The sequence below is a fragment of the Serinus canaria genome, chromosome 7 (genome assembly GCF_022539315.1).
Source record: "Serinus canaria isolate serCan28SL12 chromosome 7, serCan2020, whole genome shotgun sequence".
Taxonomy (NCBI): Eukaryota; Metazoa; Chordata; class Aves; order Passeriformes; family Fringillidae; genus Serinus; species Serinus canaria.
The window spans coordinates 25022602-25039151 of record NC_066321.1 but is presented as its reverse complement, the minus strand read 5'-3'; the positions used below and the strand labels follow the sequence as shown (position 1 = coordinate 25039151).

Sequence of the window (16550 nt, the reverse complement as noted above, 5' to 3'; positions counted from 1 at the left end):
CAGGGCCCAAACTACTTTCTAAAGGTAACGTAGATAGTGATTGCAAGGATGCAAATAATGGGTTTGCTACTTTATTTGCCTTTTAGTAACTGTTAGAATGTATCTCTAACTTCCTTCAGGGATCCATGGATCCCAGAGAAAAAGCAGGGGCCTACCTCAAGCTGAGAGAATGGAGAAATGAAGTTGATGTCCTCTGCTCTCCTTTTTATGACACCAATCTTCCACAACAAAACCTTTAGGATAATTCACAAACCCACTTCTGTCCTGCCCCTGCTTTAAGGCTTCTTGTCCTACCTTCAATTAGGTGTAAAACTCCTTTTTTTTTTTTTTGTTTGTTTTGTTGGGTTAGTAAAAGTTTTTTGTTACTGTTTTTGCCCAGCCTTTCAAATAATTTTGAATTGTAGAGTTTTTTTGATTAAGAGGTGAGGGTTTGTGCTACACAGATCTGTATGGGGTTTCCCCCTTTTTTAGGCAATCTTCAGTATGTCCCTCAAGGTTTACCTCTGTAACAAATGTAATCCTCTGCCATACCCAGTATGATGGCAACTGAAGACTGATGATGGTTTGATTTATTTTTTAATGTGTCAGTGATTGCTGTTCAGAAGCAATGAGGCCATAATTGTTTACCCACATCCTTATTCTAGTCCAGCAGTATTAATTTTGTCTCTTCTGTGCTGTCCCTCTGTTATGTCAGCGGGCACTTGAGGATTGTGGCTTCAGCTGCTGCACATTATCCACATTAACACCAGCTCACACCAGCATTTTGTCTTTAATACTTACAGGAGTGCTGCTAAAGGTTATGGTTTTGCACTTTTTAGTTAGGGTTTGCTATGATAATTTTCAAAGTGTCACTGCACAATCTCCAGTTTACAATATCTCATAATTTGGTCTGTGTTATTTTTGCCATTGGGGTCAATGAGGAAGGAAACAGCTCAATTTTTGAAACTGTGTTTGTGTGTAAGCTAACAGTTCCTCTTGCATTACATTCCACATGTCTGTTCAATGACCAGGGTGAAAAAAGCTAGGAAAGTAATACTAGTTCTTAATATGCTCCCATTGGTATTGTTTTGCTCCCTAAGGATAATTTCTTGAGAGGGGACAGCTCCCGCAAAGTTCAGCACCAGCAGCAGAGGAAACCCAGGAAGAAAACGAAGCCACCTGCACTTACCAAAAAACACAAGAAGAAGAGAAGGCGAGGCCCACGCCGGCCCCAGAAACCCATTCCTCCTGCAGTGCCCCAAGGGAACCTCACCATGCCTGCCAGTGTCTCACTGCCAGTAGAGATACCCCACATACGGTCAGTGCTGCTCCTGCCCAGCTTCCCACTGCTGGCCTCAGCATTGCCAATGAGATCTGTACAAAGCTGCCAGGCAGCATCTGGAGCGGGCCTAAACATTGCATCTCCTTGTGACTGTTGAAAAAAAAAACCCTTAAGAGTGGATTTGAGCAATGATTGGGTTTGATGGGTAAAATATCTTGCTCCTGATGTTGCCTCTTATGTAGTTAATGAGTAGCCTAAGTGTAAGCTTCCTAAAGATGCTACCTAAAAACATTTTTTCCTAGATAGTGGAGGAAAAAATGTGTGGGGAAGCATCCATTTTAGATGGGTATACACTGATAGTTGTCCTTTGGAGCAAGCAGAGTTGAACACCAGGGACTAATGTTCCTTTCTGTTCAGGAGCCCCTCCACTCCAGAGCTCAGTGCCGATGAGCTGCCTGATGATATCGCCAATGAAATCACAGACATTCCACATGACTTGGAATTGAATCAGGAGGACTTCTCTGATGTCCTGCCACGGCTGCCTGATGACTTGCAAGATTTTGATTTCTTTGAAGGTACCATTTTATTTTATGCTAGCATGAACACAGTCAGTGAACTGAAGAAGTGAGTGTTTCTAAACTGCATTTTGAGGAGTTGCTTGCTTTCCTACAGAGGTAATAAATTCTAGAGAAGGAAGTGTGCACTTGCTCTATTGTTTGTGAGCTCTGAAGTAAAGCAGACTTTAAGAAGGCTGTGTGCATAGTTCTCTGCTTGCTCATGTAATTACTGCTCTGAAAATCATAATTGGTTTAGTGTTTTAATAATTCATTTTACATTTTCACTGCCTGTCAGTGTTACAGTTTAATCAAGAGTGTTCTCAGTAATGGCATCTTTCTGCCATCGAGTGGGGCTGGAATCACAGTCAATGTTGGCTTTTGATAAAAAGAGAAGAGAGTGAGAATAAAATCTTTAAATACATTTTTTAAACTATCTTTTGATCAGAAATGTTCTTGAATTTCTGCGTTCTAAAGTTCAGTACCTGTAACTTATAACAAAGAAATTAGAACAGCCTGGAGTTGGGTACGTGATTTCTTTGGTCATTTTCTGATATAAGGTGACATCAGGCTGTGTTTGAATTGAAATTAACCTGAATTATACTGTCTGTGTAAATTTTAGGCCCAGGCTAAATGTGGTAAGTGGAAAGATCTTCAATGTGTTATTACAGCATTGAAGATCTTACTTAAGCATTTTTACTTTTAAGTCTGGGAAGTTTAAGAGGCATCTCCTACTATAGTATGTGGAAGAGAAGGGGAAGAGGGGGATTTCCATTGAAGAGGAAGGTGTAATTTCATGATTTTCTTACGTAGCTTGGCTAGTGAACACTGATGTATGACACTTTCTGTGTACTGCAAGCCGTGCTGGAAGGTCATCATACAATGCAACTCTGTACTGAACTGTCTGTGCATCTTCCTCCTTTGAGTGCCAGGGCCAGGCTCACCTGAGAGCAGTGCACTAACTGGTGGTGTCCCTGTCTCTGCAGGTAAAAATGGAGATCTTCTTCCAACCACAGAAGAGGCTGAAGAACTGGAACGGGCCCTACAGGCTGTAACTTCTCTCGAGTGCCTGAGTACCATTGGAGTACTTACACAGACAGATGGTGTGCCAGTTCAGGAGCTGTCAGATAGAGCGATAGGGGTGTTCTCTACAGGTGCTGGAGCTCCAGGAATGCAGTCCTTGAGTCGAGAGGTTAACACGGATCTGGGGGAGCTGTTGAATGGGCGTATAGTACATGATAATTTCTCCGGTCTGGAGCTGGATGAGAACTTGCTCCGTTCTGCTACCTTGTCCAACCCACCTACGCCCCTGGCAGGGCAGATCCAGGGGCAGTTCTCAGCCCCAGCCAACGTTGGCCTTACTTCTGCCACTCTGATAAGCCAGAGTGGCCTTGGGGAGAGAGCCTTCCCGGGACAGTTTCATGGACTTCATGATGGCAGCCATGCCTCCCAGAGGCCCCACCCTGCCCAGCTGCTGAGCAAGGCAGATGACCTGATCACCTCACGACAGCAATACAGCAGTGACCATTCACACTCCTCACCCCATGGAAGCCATTATGATAGTGAGCATGTGCCGTCTCCCTACAGTGACCATATCACATCCCCTCACACCACATCCTTTTCTGGTGATAACTTGGCAGCTACCTTCTCAGCAGAGATGCCCATGATGGCACAGCACTTGCTCCCAACGCAGCTGGATGTGCCACTTAGCGGGGTGGTCAACCCCAGAACTCACTGGGGAAATCTTCCTGTCAATCTTGGGGACCCCTCTCCGTTTAGCAACCTTCTTGGTGCAGATGGACACCTCCTGTCCACCTCCCTGTCCACACCACCTACCACCTCGCACTCAGAGACCACCCAGCCTGCCTTCGCCACCGTGACCCCCAACAGCTCCAGTGTGCTTCCGGGGTTACCGCAGACCAGTTTCAGTGGCATGGGTCCTGCCTCCGCTGAACTCATGGGCTCCACCTCCCCTAAACAACAGCTCCCTCAGTTCAGCGCAGCCTTTGGGCACCAGCTGAGCTCCCACAGTGGCATTCCCAAGGACCTGCAGCCCAGCCACAGCTCCATAGCTCCTCCCACGGGCTTCGCAGTGACCGGTGCCACCGCTACCAGTACCAATAACGCATCCGCGCCCTTCACCACCTCCAACTGAGCTTGTCTGCCTGGCTCCCTGCAGGTAGATGGGGGACCTGTGTTTTCTATCTTTCCTTTTTTCCTTTCTCTTTATTTTGTCTGTCTTCTCTTCCCTTTTTTTTGGGAGGGGGTTGAGAAGAAAACCCCTGCTTCAGTACTGACCAGGGTTAGCCCTCTGTGAACCTTGCTGTAGCATTCACATGTGCTCGTTAGGCACCGGTGCTCATTTATTGCAGGCAGGTTCACTGTTCCCCAATAATTCCTTAAGGATACAGCACAGTTACTGGATGTAAATGATCTTAGCAGCAAGACCTAGAAATGGGAAGATACCTCAGATCACTGATGCACGCTACTGTTCCCTAGGGTTCGGATCAGTGCTTGCCATCCCATTAGCATCTGGTAGAAGGTTTTCCAGTGGGCAGAAGTCTCTTGATTTTTTTTTTTTTTTAATTTGCTCTTTTTCCAAAGGTAGCATTTGGCACGGAAAACTTGGCTGCACACATTGATTTGAGAGTGGTGCACTGAAGTCCTAAATCAAGATCACAATTCAAGGATGAGTTTGGCAGTTTCTTGAAATAGTCTCTTGACTTCCTCTGTGTGTGTGTGTGTTTGGGGTGCAGGGAGCAGCGATTCCTTTTCTTCTTTTGGTGAAGAAGTAGTTGTCCCCTTCCAGAACTGGTCACTGTTCTTACTGCATGCTGATTTTTGGGGTTTTTTATTATCACGATTTCTAATTCATTGAGTAGCAAAGAGATCAGTTGACTGGTTGCCCATAAATTTGAAGGCTGTTACGAAGTTAGCCCAGGAAAACACAAATAAACAGAAGGATTGAAATGCAGATCATGGATTAGAGAAGATTCCTGTGAGAAATTTCCTTCCTTGCTGAATTACTGTGGCCTTGTAGCATTGATGATTTGCCTTTTCAAGTGTGTCTTTGTCCAGAACTCTTCGCCTGACAGGCTGACAGGGATTTCTCAGCTGAAACAGGAAGAATTAGTTTGGTTTTCTGCCCATCCACACAAGTCTAGTTCAGACCCATTGTAAGTTTCAAATGGATGCATTTCTTGCAGTATGTCTAACTAGTGAGACTTTCTTGGACAGTTTTTAATCCCCTGAGAGCCATATAGTTTTTCCAACACTTGTAGGGTTTGATGCTCTGTTTGGGAAACTGAATGTATGCAAGGAACTAGCAGGTACCTATCAGCAGTCATGGCTAATCAAAAGAGATATCACTAATGCAGAATAGGTAACAATTCCTTATGTCTGCAGGATAGTTTTGTTTGTGCTGATCACCTGCTAATGACAGTATTCACTCTTTGGTAGTAATTGCAATTCCTAAAGAAAAGAGTCAGCTAGGTTTTTCCATTTCTTAAAATAATAATTATTTTAAAATTTTGTTCTTTAAACCAAGAGGTAATAGCAGCAGAAATTCTGAGGTGTTCACTTGCATCTCCTTATTGAGAAGTAATTTGCTTGTGACTCTCTAGGGCTCAAACTTCCTACTGTACCCTGACTTTGACTGTAAAAGTAGCTCCTGTTTAATACAAGTCTCTACTCTTCTTGGTTTGTTTCAGAGATGCAGATGAGAGAAAATAGAAAATTCTACATTTCAGTCTTTCTGTACTGTAGATGATGGATTTTATTCTACCTGTGTGAATTCTAGTCTGTTTCAGGAAATTAAGAGAACCAAGCACATGTAATAGGAAGGCCTAATAAATTTTCTGAGCAAAGGATCACTGAATGAAGTTTAGTTGCTATAGAAATTCATTTTGTTGGCAGTCAGGCACACACCAAAATATCTGACCCAAACCTCTCCTTCCATCTTCCTAAGGAACAGAGTTTAAATGGGATAGGTCTTGTGTCTTCTGACTATTGTAGCAATCATATTATCCCTCTTTTCTTGAATGATCTGTCCTCTTTAAATATAAAAGGGTATGGATGATGCATATGTCTTTTTCTGAAATTGCAGGTGTATGTGGGTGGAAGAGACAAAAATTATTTTCATGCTTCTGTTGTTATGAAGTCATTATTTCATACTTGGTAAAATAGATCTTAATATTATATACCGAATTCTTTAAGTGGTGATTTAAATATGTTTGTAACACTTAAATGTTTTTTTAAATCACATAAAAAGTTTAATTGAAGCCTATGAAATCCTGCTTGTGATTGTCCTGCTGATTGAGGAATGCCCAGTGATATTGTGAATGAGGCAAATCTGACAAGGCTTTTATTTATTTTTATATTATGTTACCCATACTTTGTCGAGGAGACAACTGATTTGCAGGTGATTTTTGTTGTGTTCATATACCTTCTTCAATGTGCTGGGATGTCTGACTGACAAAAAGTGGAGAACTAGTATACCAAATGGTTAATTCCTTAATCTGCTTGAGAATTCATGTAATTTTAGAGGGTGTTCATTTCTATGTACTGGTTTCAGGACTTTGGTCTTGAAATGATTCTTGTGCCCATCAAACTTCTAATGAAGCTGCAGCTAGTGCAGAGTATATTTGCCCCACACCATATTTCTCTTTCTTAGCAAATGCCGGGGGGAAGAGAGGATGATAGGAACTGAGAGCCAAGTTCTGCTTGGGTGTGCTGGTTTAAATTACAGAGGAGCTTTCCAGTCTAAGGTCATGGTGAGTTTGTACTGGTCTAACTCAGAACAGAACCCAGCTCCTAATCTCTGCATTGATTTAGACAGGGAATTTCAGAAGCTGTCAGAGCAGTGGAGGTCTGTGATTACCATTTGAAATCAATGGCTTTTATGTACCTGGGTTTCTTTAAAGTAGCTTGGGACATCAAGTCTCTTCCCCACTTAGATTTCAATCTTTGTTTCTTGCTTGGCGACTCTTCCCTGAAAACTGACTGCGTTACATTGTTCCATGAGCAAACTAAGTTTGCAATAAAGCTGCACTTTCAAAAATAAACTTCAGTTTGTATACCATTGAAATAGGAAGCTCCCTGTCCTGTCTGCCCCGGTGTTCTGAAACGGGCCACCACTCTTGCCTTTTCCTGGTTCACCTCTCATTGTGTCACTGCCACCAATTTCATGGTTACATGGCTGCCAAGCAGTTACGGGTGTCGATCTTAGCTTTACAAGGTGGATCATTCCAGGGGGTTTCTACACCCACACAACATGTTGACTTCAGTGCATCAGTGTCTTACTGTTGGATGCAAGAGATCTAATTGAGAGGTATGTGTAGTCAGAGATATCTCACACCTCTTCCTCTGGGAAATCCTGCTGGCTTGGTTAAGGTGGTCCTTGAGGTGGTTCCCAAGGAGATTCCATGTTCTCTCACAAATGTTTTTGAGTATCAGCTCTTAGAGCAGTTAGCATTCTTGTCACCCCTTCACCAAAGAGCCAGTGTAGCAATTTCAGATGCTCAATACCTGCCGTGCCCTTCATGTGTTGACAAATGGAATAAGACTAGTTGAACCTAAAAGTTAATTCCTTCACATAAGACTGGAGTTTTAAAGAATGAACAAAATTAGACAAAATTTACATAATTTTGGCAATAATAGCACCTCAATTAGTCTCTGTACAAAAGTATTTAACACAAGGTTAATTTTGACATTGTACAGAGGCTTATCAGGAATAGCTTCATGCTCTTGTGGTGCATAAGGCATTCTCTAAGGCTTGCTTTGACATTTCCTTTCACCTAGGAAGACCTTACACCAGCTCTGAGGGGAACCATATGCACTTAGATACCTCAAAGTTGATTTGTTCTTTGGCTTCATAATTATGATACAAGAACTCTGTCTCCTCCTGCCTTCCAGTTCCTCCAGGTTCTTGCTTGGATCCCTTCTCATTAGTAGCATGCTTCTATGTATGGCTGAGCATAAAGGCACTAAATTGATAATGCTGAGAGGCGGCACAGTTGCAGGTCTGCCTCAGGCACTGTGGGGAAAATGGCAACAGCTCCATTTCCAGCTGAAAATGGGGATTTGCAGTTCTGGTTTGGAAAGCACTGAAAGCCCTGAGAAGCTTATTGCCTGCTAGGCAAAAATCAGAGAAAAGAAATTGTCAAAGAGGAGCTGTACCTAATAGCAAAGAGAAGCCAAGGGAAGCAGCCTTTTATTTTATTTTATTTTATTTTTTATAAAAGGAACTTGAGTATTGGAAAATTAGGATATTCTGTTGTGAGCTGTCACTGGCTTTAGGGGCATGGCCAAGGAAAAAGACCTAGGACTGAACCTGCAAACCAGTAGCCATATTCAGTTGGAAGCTTCGTCTTGCTGTAACCACATCTAAACGCATTCAGGGTTTGAATCTGCTTGCCAAGAGAGTCCTGCAAAGCTGTACAATAGACAGTGGGCAGTTTTCTTCCCTGAGAAGCTGGCCCTGGTGGCTGCCTATGCTGCTTCTGAGCTCCAGCTGCTCCCTGAGCTCCTGCAGCCTTCTTGCTGCTGTGTATCCCTGTAGGCATTGTCAGGCCTCCACGGGTATTTCTCCCTGTCTTTGTGCTGCAGCGAGCTAAATCCGCTCATGAATTCTCCAACAGTATGAGCCTTTGGGCAGAGAAGAGGGAAACATTTTTGGAAGATCAGGTACCTGCAGTTAACCTTTCAAGACTTGCAGGACAGTGGCAGGAGGTGCATTCAGCCAACAAACAATAGAAGAGTTACCTGCAGTGAGACGTTTGTGTGGCTGTCCAGGCAGCTTCCCTGGTGGAACTGGGGTGTTTTTCCTTTTGTATTTCTACATGTGAAGGAGTCTCCTGTGCAGACCTCTTGCAAGGTCCAGTAGTGGCAGAAATAGTAACTGAAGGAATAGTTTGGGGCTAGTGTGCTGGCCAGATCTTTAGGTCTTTCTCACCTTCTGACCACGAGGTCTTTCTGATCTTCTGGGGATTTGTGGGCTACTTCTTGTACCTCCTATATTTCCTTCTGCTCCACATTCTTCATCATTCTTGCATCTGTTTTCCCATTCTCAGACACTTCTCCAATGTAAGTTATGCCAGCTGGTAAGTCTTCTGTGGTTCTGAGCAAATCTGACTGTAAGATGAACAGGAGGAGAGATTTCTGCAATTCATAACATATATTTGGATGCTAGAATGACAGTGCAATAGATCAAAGTATTTTTCAGATCAGTGAGTAGGGAGATGTTTCACAGCATGCTAATATGTCATGAACTAGATGCTGAGGTTGCAACATTGATCATGGGAGTGCACATGCTAGCAGTGAATATAGAGGCATTTTTACCTTCTGAGAAGTTCTTCTTCATTTGAGATGTGTATCAGTAGAAAGTGAGGAATTAAAATTTAAATTACTCTTTCTTGATATACTCGAGCCCAAATAAAAGTGAGGAGGGTTGGTGACAAAAATCTATATTTGTGTTCATTAAACTTCACCTTGAACTTCAGGAGAGATCTGGTCATAAGAGACCTGCGTTCTGATCAGTTGAAATTTCAGTCTTGTCTTTAAAACTAGACAAAAGCACTGTTGTTGAGAAAAAAAAAGTTTGGAGAAGGAGAAGGAGTTAGAAAAGATGCATTCTAAAACAATTTTCTCACTGTCTTCAGACGCTTTTTTTAAAAAACCCCAAATGGTAGTGACTATTTTCCCTTTGCTGTCTGGTACTTCTTATGGTTGTTGAGTTCTTTGCTTTCCCCTGTTTTACTCTGCTCCTTCTGTAGCTGCTGTGGAATGAAGTAATGTAGTGGAAGCATGAAAGGACAAAGTGAGCATGGCTCTAAGTTGAGAGCAATAGATGGAAAAAGCTTTCTGTATCTGTCTCCTTGAAGTAAGTGTTGGCACCTTTTCAGTCTACTCTAGGTCGAAGAATTCGGTCTGAAAGTGAATAGGATGAAACTTGGGCTTTTGACCATAAAGCTGTACTTGCTGTAGAAAAAGGCATTCCTCCTCTTCCTCTCGCTAGTCCCCCAAACACACACACAGTGAGATGTCCAGAGTTACCCATGTGTCGACCACACAGGCATGCTGAACTTGGTCCAGTGATGCTAATGTTTAACCTGCTTTCTCCTTGTCAGCTGGTGCCCACGGAGATGAACTCTGGATAGGTAACGTTCCCAGATATCCTCTGGAAAACTTTAACTTTGGTGCAGATTGCTCTGATGTAGCTAACTGCGATGGCATTGGCTTCTACCTTGGAGTGGACTGATTTACCCTGAAATGACTCTCCAACCTGCATCTTAAACAGTGTAGTTGGTTCTGGTGCAAATAGATTCATTCTGAAGCGATGGACATTTTGATTCTCATGCAAAATAGCTACATCCTACCAGAAGGGGTTGAACCAGTTTCTCTGAACAGTGATGACCTTCACTGTACAGTTTTGGGTATGTCTCAGGGATTCCTTGTGGAAATAAGGGCAGTTAACAAAAAAAAGAAAAAAGAAAAAAAAAAAAAAAAGAAAAAAGTAAAAATAAAAAGAAAAAAGTTAATAGTTTTAAAAGTAAATAATAATTTAAGTAGAGCGTCACCTAAGTGAGAGCGCAAGAAGGAGAAATCTTTGTTCAGTTTTATAGTCAACAGTGTCTGGCTCACGGACTCTTTCTCTTCTCGGGGCTCTCATCTCAAGTTCAACATACAGAATCCTTTTCATCACGCTCAGCTTTAAACTTTTTATTTAAAGATACCCTTCCCCAACGAGCTTTCAGAATACTTATTGTAGATTTTAAGAGAAATGGTATATTAATTTATGCTATTAACATCACCTCATAAATTATAAGTTTTATACTGAAGCTGTATTGAGTGTAATGAATTATGTTGCATATGTGTTTTTAATAGCTATAAAATTATATACAAGCTTTTTTGGAAAAACAAACTAGTGAAGCACCTTTTTACACTGGATCTTTGCCGTGTCAAGGTGTACAGCTATTCTTTGCTACCTTGCAGATATCTATATCTATATATAGATATATATATAAATAAAATAAAATGGTATCCTGTATCAACAAGTATAGAACTCTTTTTAACCCTTATATTACTGTTCCTATAACTCTTTTTAAATTTTGAGTGTTACATTCTGCAATAATTTATCCGTGGTTTGTACCTATGATTAGAAATTTAGTTACAGGGTAAATAGATCAAATTTAAACATCCAACTGCTGTAGCTGGGAGTTGTGAACCAAGTTTGTAAGACCTTTTCTTTTTTTAAATGTATTTATTTCCAGTTAGCTCTGTGAGTTGGAATTTGAAAAGTTGGAACATTAGGAATCTACAGTGTCTTATTCAGGAATTTTCCCCTCCTTTCCTCACAAAGGAATTCCCACTGTGACTTATAAATAGAATTAGACTGCTTGTGTGCATGTATGTATTATATATACACACAAAAAATATGCATTGGGGGGGGATGTATGTGTGATACGAATGTGTATATTGTATGTAGGTCATAGTTTTGTAAAGAGAAAAGTAGTCAAGAGGTGATGGAATGTATTGTAGAAATGTGATTATTTAGTAGGGGGTTGTTATGTCCTCACTGTTATATAAATAACTGAAACTCTCTACTATATAATCTTCTGTTATAAGGCTAACTCTGATATCATGTCAATTTTACTGTTTTTCAAATGAGTTGCTTTGAGCCCTGTTTAAAATGCCATGAAAATACCAAGCTCCCAAAGACAGCCTTTAAATAAAACAAATGTGGGAGGAGGAGTGATGGAAGAAAGGAGTTTTCCAGGGCAAACTGAATGGGAAGGTTTGCATTCGGTGGGATGGAGAGGCATGAGAATTGTTGTATCTTTGCAAATTAATACCTGAATCTCCTCTGGTCTGACTTGGAAAATGTTTTCAATCAGCGTTCTTGTGTTTTCCAATTAGATTATAAGGGGTACTGGTTGTGCAGTGGTCTCCATTCCATAAAAGGATCTTGTCTTCAAAGTAGATTTTTTTTCTCTTCTGAGGATATTTGTGTGTATCAATTTTGCCCTAAAAGTTCTGTTGTGGGATTGCAGAACAAAATATACATTCAGTCAGGGGAGTTTCATTTAGGCTGTGAAATTCTGAATTTGATTGTGACCAATTACCTTTTTTTCATAATCGGAAAAGAAAGATTTCTTTATGGGAGCTCTCACTTGAAATTGTGAGAAGTCAGAAGCATTCTTCAGATTGGCTTACTCTTCATATTGTTCTATTTAGGCTGGAGAAAGTAGCCTAATTGTTATTTATTCATACAGTATCACTTTTATGATGATCCTGGTGACTTTAAAAACCTTTTTAGAAAAACAGAGCTTCTAGTATTGAATTTGAAATTTTTTGCAATTTTTCTTTTATTCCCCTCCATATCATGATGTTGATGCTCCCCCAGGCATCTCTCTCCCTTTCCTTCTCTCCACTATTTGCTTCTGGCACATATGCATATAGGCAAAAGGGTAGGGAGGTGGAAGTTGTCAGAGGCCTTTTCTTCTGCTTATTTGGTGGTAATGGGAATTAGGAGCATAAATCTTTATGCCTTTCTAGAGGAGAAGAGACCCATTTTTGTGTGCAGAGAGGTATGTCTGTATTTGAGATAACAGGAGCATTTTGCTGAATGTGGACTTGCCCTCGTGATGTACAATAAATATGTATGAATGCAAGCAATCTAAATCTAGATACACATGCATACAGATGGATAGGTGGAATATGCCTTGTATCACTCACCTGTACATAAGCTGTAACATGAGTGAGTGTGTGAGCTAAAGAGAGGGACTATCCACCTAACACATGTGTAACAGGTAAGCACTTGTGCCAGACAAGTTGTTTTAAATTCTTCTGAAGGGTCTGGATGACTCAGAGACTGATCTGAGCTTGGCCACCATTGGCTTGTGTTACCTCAGCCCTGCAGTGGAGTTTCTATGTCTCTGCTTTTGTTTTACATTTAGTCTCGTTGAGGCCTCTTGCAAAATGCCAACTTCTTCTGCTTCTCTGCTCCATTGCCTCCATTCCAGCTCCTCCTTGTCCCTGCATCTCTGCAGTTTCTCTTGCTAGCAGCAATCAGCTTTAATGGCCCAATCCAGCTCTGCTTGTGCATGAGGGAAGTTCTCTTGGAGACTGGAGTGGTAGCTGAATTGGGCCCTGAGCATCTGCTTGAACTTATGCAAACTTCCCCAGCTTCAATTGTGTTTCAGTAGGACTGTGATTGATTTGCAGATGAATACAAACTTTTCATGGAACCTGATGCAGAGCTTCCTAGCATATTAAAAGGTTAACCCAGCATTATATTTAAATGGTCAAAATGAGAAAACTGCACCCACCAAATACTACCTTCCAATTCTCAACCCTAGGGAGAAAAAAGAAGTTTTATGTGTATCTCCCATAACACAGGAAGTAAGCAGAAAGCAGCCCTATGCTCTGTTCTGAGCAATGGGGTTGTCATCAAACATATCAAAAGAAACACAGATTGTTACACTTGACCATAAAACGGATTTTAAAAGGAGTGCAGAGTTCACCATTAACATGCTAGCACTTTGCATCTAGTTGTGTATTGGGTCATATTGCTTATGCAAATAAATTATGGGCTCAAATGTTTTATTTTCTGTTTTCTGGCTAAATGGAGCCTCTATATGCTTTTAGCAGAAAGCAGCTGTCAGCAACCTGCTCAGTCACATTGAAGTGCTGTGTATCTTAGCCTTCAGTTTCAGAGGACAATGCTGCTCCAGTTCTGTCATCGAGCCATACTGGATTCCATGTTTTCAGTATGGCTATGACACAATTTTTCTTGGCCACAATTCAGCCATGGAATTTTGTCTTCCTTGCCTTTCTGTTAGAAAAAGGTAACTGGTGTACTGTTCCATCTGAGCTTTCATGCAGCCACACGTGACTTCTCTGACACCTGTGCTGGGGTGTGTGTCTGGGTCTGTCTGTGTGCTGCGTGGGGACAGTGTGGATTGATACGCACACGCCTATGATGCTATTTCAGTTTGTGTATGTGGAGAGTGTACCTGTTGGTTATCTCCTGATATATACTCATGCATACCTATATTACATATGTATATAGAGTGTAGATGTCCTGCATATACATGTGTATATGTTACCAAACTTGGTTGGCATTTTTTTTTCTCAATTTTTTTTTTTTTTTGCAAATTGCTGTCCCTTCTTACTTATTTTCACTGAAGCTGCATTATATAGAAGAAATGGAGTAATGTGTTATCAAAGTTTTATTTTAAAAAGGAGACTTTTAATTATCTAAAGTCATTTGTAATTGTCTTTTGAATTTTTACTAGAAGGGTTGTTATTTTAAAAAGGAAAAGAAAAAAAAGAAAAGGAAACAAAAAAAAAAAAAAACAAGAGCAAGCAGACAAGCCTTTATTCCCACCCTCGTTTTGGTGAAAGAAATGGAAACACAAGTTTCTAAGTATTTATTTTCTTCAGATGTTTCTGAGGCATACAGTAATTACATTCTGCCCCATCCCCCTTTTGTCCAATTATAATAAATGATTCATTATTTTCTTTTCCCCTCGTTACTTTCGTAAATCATTGTTCACCTCCTACATTCAATAGTACTGATATCACTAAGGAGATTTCATGTCCTTCTGTCCTTTTTAGGAGAAATACCAGTGCATCACTATTGTGTTTCATTTTAACATACTTTGTGGAGGATGGATGTTTTTATTGAAGATGTCTGTAACCCGTCTAACTTATTTAATGTGAGAAGCCTTCATTGGAATCTATCGTCTGTTTGTTTCCAACAAGTTCAAGTTTCCGCAACTGTTTTTTCACCAACATGTTAAATAATTCCCTTCTTACTTTTATGCCTGAGGTTTTAAAATTTGGATTTGTTTTTTGGGATTTTTTCCCTCCAATTCCCAAAAATATTTATCTGCAAGTGGAGCAAAACGATATCAGAAGCTCAACCAATATCCTTTTTGCAGTTCAGGGTAAATATATTTATCCTAGACTTAATAAAAGAAGGTGGCAAATGGACAATCTGAAGTGCTTAGAGGGAATGCTCTCTCATTTTAAGGCTGTCTCCGAGAAGTTTGTGTTTGGTGTCATTTTAAAGGTAGCTTGATCATGCTTTGATATCAGAAACAGCCTTGTAACAAAGAGCCTCATACAGTTGTTCGGTCACTAGAGTTTAAAATGTAAACAAGTTGCAGTGGGAAAGCAAAGGTGAGGCAGTGTATTTTGAACCAGTGAATTGTAGCTTGCAAATGTACCTGATTTTGAAGTAACTGCATGGTAGCAAGGATTAGCAGTCTCTTACACCCCTTCCTTCTTCCCTCTCATGTCTGACACATGTGTTCAGCATACCATACATTGGGAAAAATAAGCAACTTCCTCCAGCAAGGCTAATCCACTGAATGACTGCTTAAAGGGAACATACAAACGGGCACTGCCGCGTCCCGTCTCGTGGTATTAGCTGGAAGCCTGGCTAATATGCACAAACTGCCCAGCCCAGCTCGCTTCTTCTGTGCATGTGTCACTTGGGGAGGGAGGGCTGCATGGAGGTGCCCCAGAAGAAGGGCTCCTTCCTTCAGGGGCCCTGGCAGCAATGGCAACTCGCACCACCTCTAGTGCTGGAGGCTCACGGACAGCATTCCAGGGGCGGGGAGGAAAGCTTGTGTTTGTACTTTCCCTTTAAATAGGAAAGGTTGGCTCACATGTTCCTCATACTTCTCAATGAATGTACTGTATTACCATTTAAAAACAAAAAAAATCAATTAAATGATAATAGATTGGTCTCCTTTTGTTATCTGGTCCTTGTTTAATTTGTTTAAGGGTTTTTGTATACAAAAGTTTACATTTTTATGTATATTTTTCTTGTGTAAAAACTGATGTAATATGTGTATAAAACACTGTATGTATTATCTGTATATAGTGTGACAAAATGATTTTCTTTCTTTCTTTTGGATGTATTAATAAATCTTGCTGTGAAGTAGCTGTGTTTACTATGATGAAACCCTCTTCTCCAAGCCATTTTGCCAAGCCCAAGATGTATGGATATTGCCCAGGATGAAATCTACTCCATGAAGTGATTTTTTTTTCCTTTTAAAACATATCGTAAGTACAGTTATTAAACTGTCCTTTGCTTAGATTGCTGTAGAGTCTGAGTCGGCTCTTGCTTATTCTCTGTTGCCTTCTAATGACATTAGCTAATTAGTTTTTCTAACAACCTGGGGTCTTCAGTCTCAGTCCTGGTTCTAATTATAGTGCTTTCTAGCTCTGGATCACTTGTCTGGAGACCAGATCCTCTTCATCCTGTTTTCCAGTTTGAGGAAGTATAATTTAAGGGGTATAGAATAGAATTTTCTCATGTATGTTGTTATGTTTTCTGAGATTTAAAAAATATATACTTGCTTCATCAACAAAACTGGTTAAGTTGGAGTTCCGCATTATTTGGTGATTAGCATGTGGATGAGAAATGATGTTGCTTGTGGCTCTGCTCAGCTCTCAGGCAGGCTTGCCAAGCAAGGCATGGCTATGACCTACACTGCTCAGACACTGGGAATTGCCACCACCTTGTTCAGACCCAGCTGCTGTTTGTGCCAGCAGGGCTGCCTTGGCTGGCACTGCTCCGCCAGTGCCAAGGTTGAGATTCCAGAGTGGCTTTTCCGCAGTAGCTTGAAGGATGTCCTCTCTTTAGGCAGAGCTACCTCTTGGACACTTTGCAGTGAGTAGATTGCTGCTGCATCTCCCTCTCACCATTTGTTTTGTGAAGT

The 16550-nt window shown here is 41.0% G+C and overlaps 1 protein-coding gene across 4 annotated transcripts in view; it reads left to right on the top strand.

Annotated features, from left to right (window-relative positions):
- The window catches only part of INO80D (INO80 complex subunit D), a 45714-nt gene extending 29781 nt beyond the window's left edge, over nt 1-15933 (top strand). For 3 of the 4 annotated variants that reach the window (XM_009088056.4, XM_050977084.1, XM_050977083.1), the window contains exons 10-13: nt 1080-1297; nt 1679-1836; nt 2802-3994; nt 9942-15933. In XM_009088056.4, the coding sequence (XP_009086304.2) occupies nt 1080-1297; nt 1679-1836; nt 2802-3970 (1545 nt within the window). In that variant the 3' untranslated portion in view covers nt 3971-3994; nt 9942-15933. The remainder of the gene's footprint in view (nt 1-1079; nt 1298-1678; nt 1837-2801; nt 3995-9941) is intronic. The other variant, XM_018911607.3, reaches the window with a different exon arrangement.
- The last annotated feature ends 617 nt before the right edge of the window (nt 15934-16550 follow it).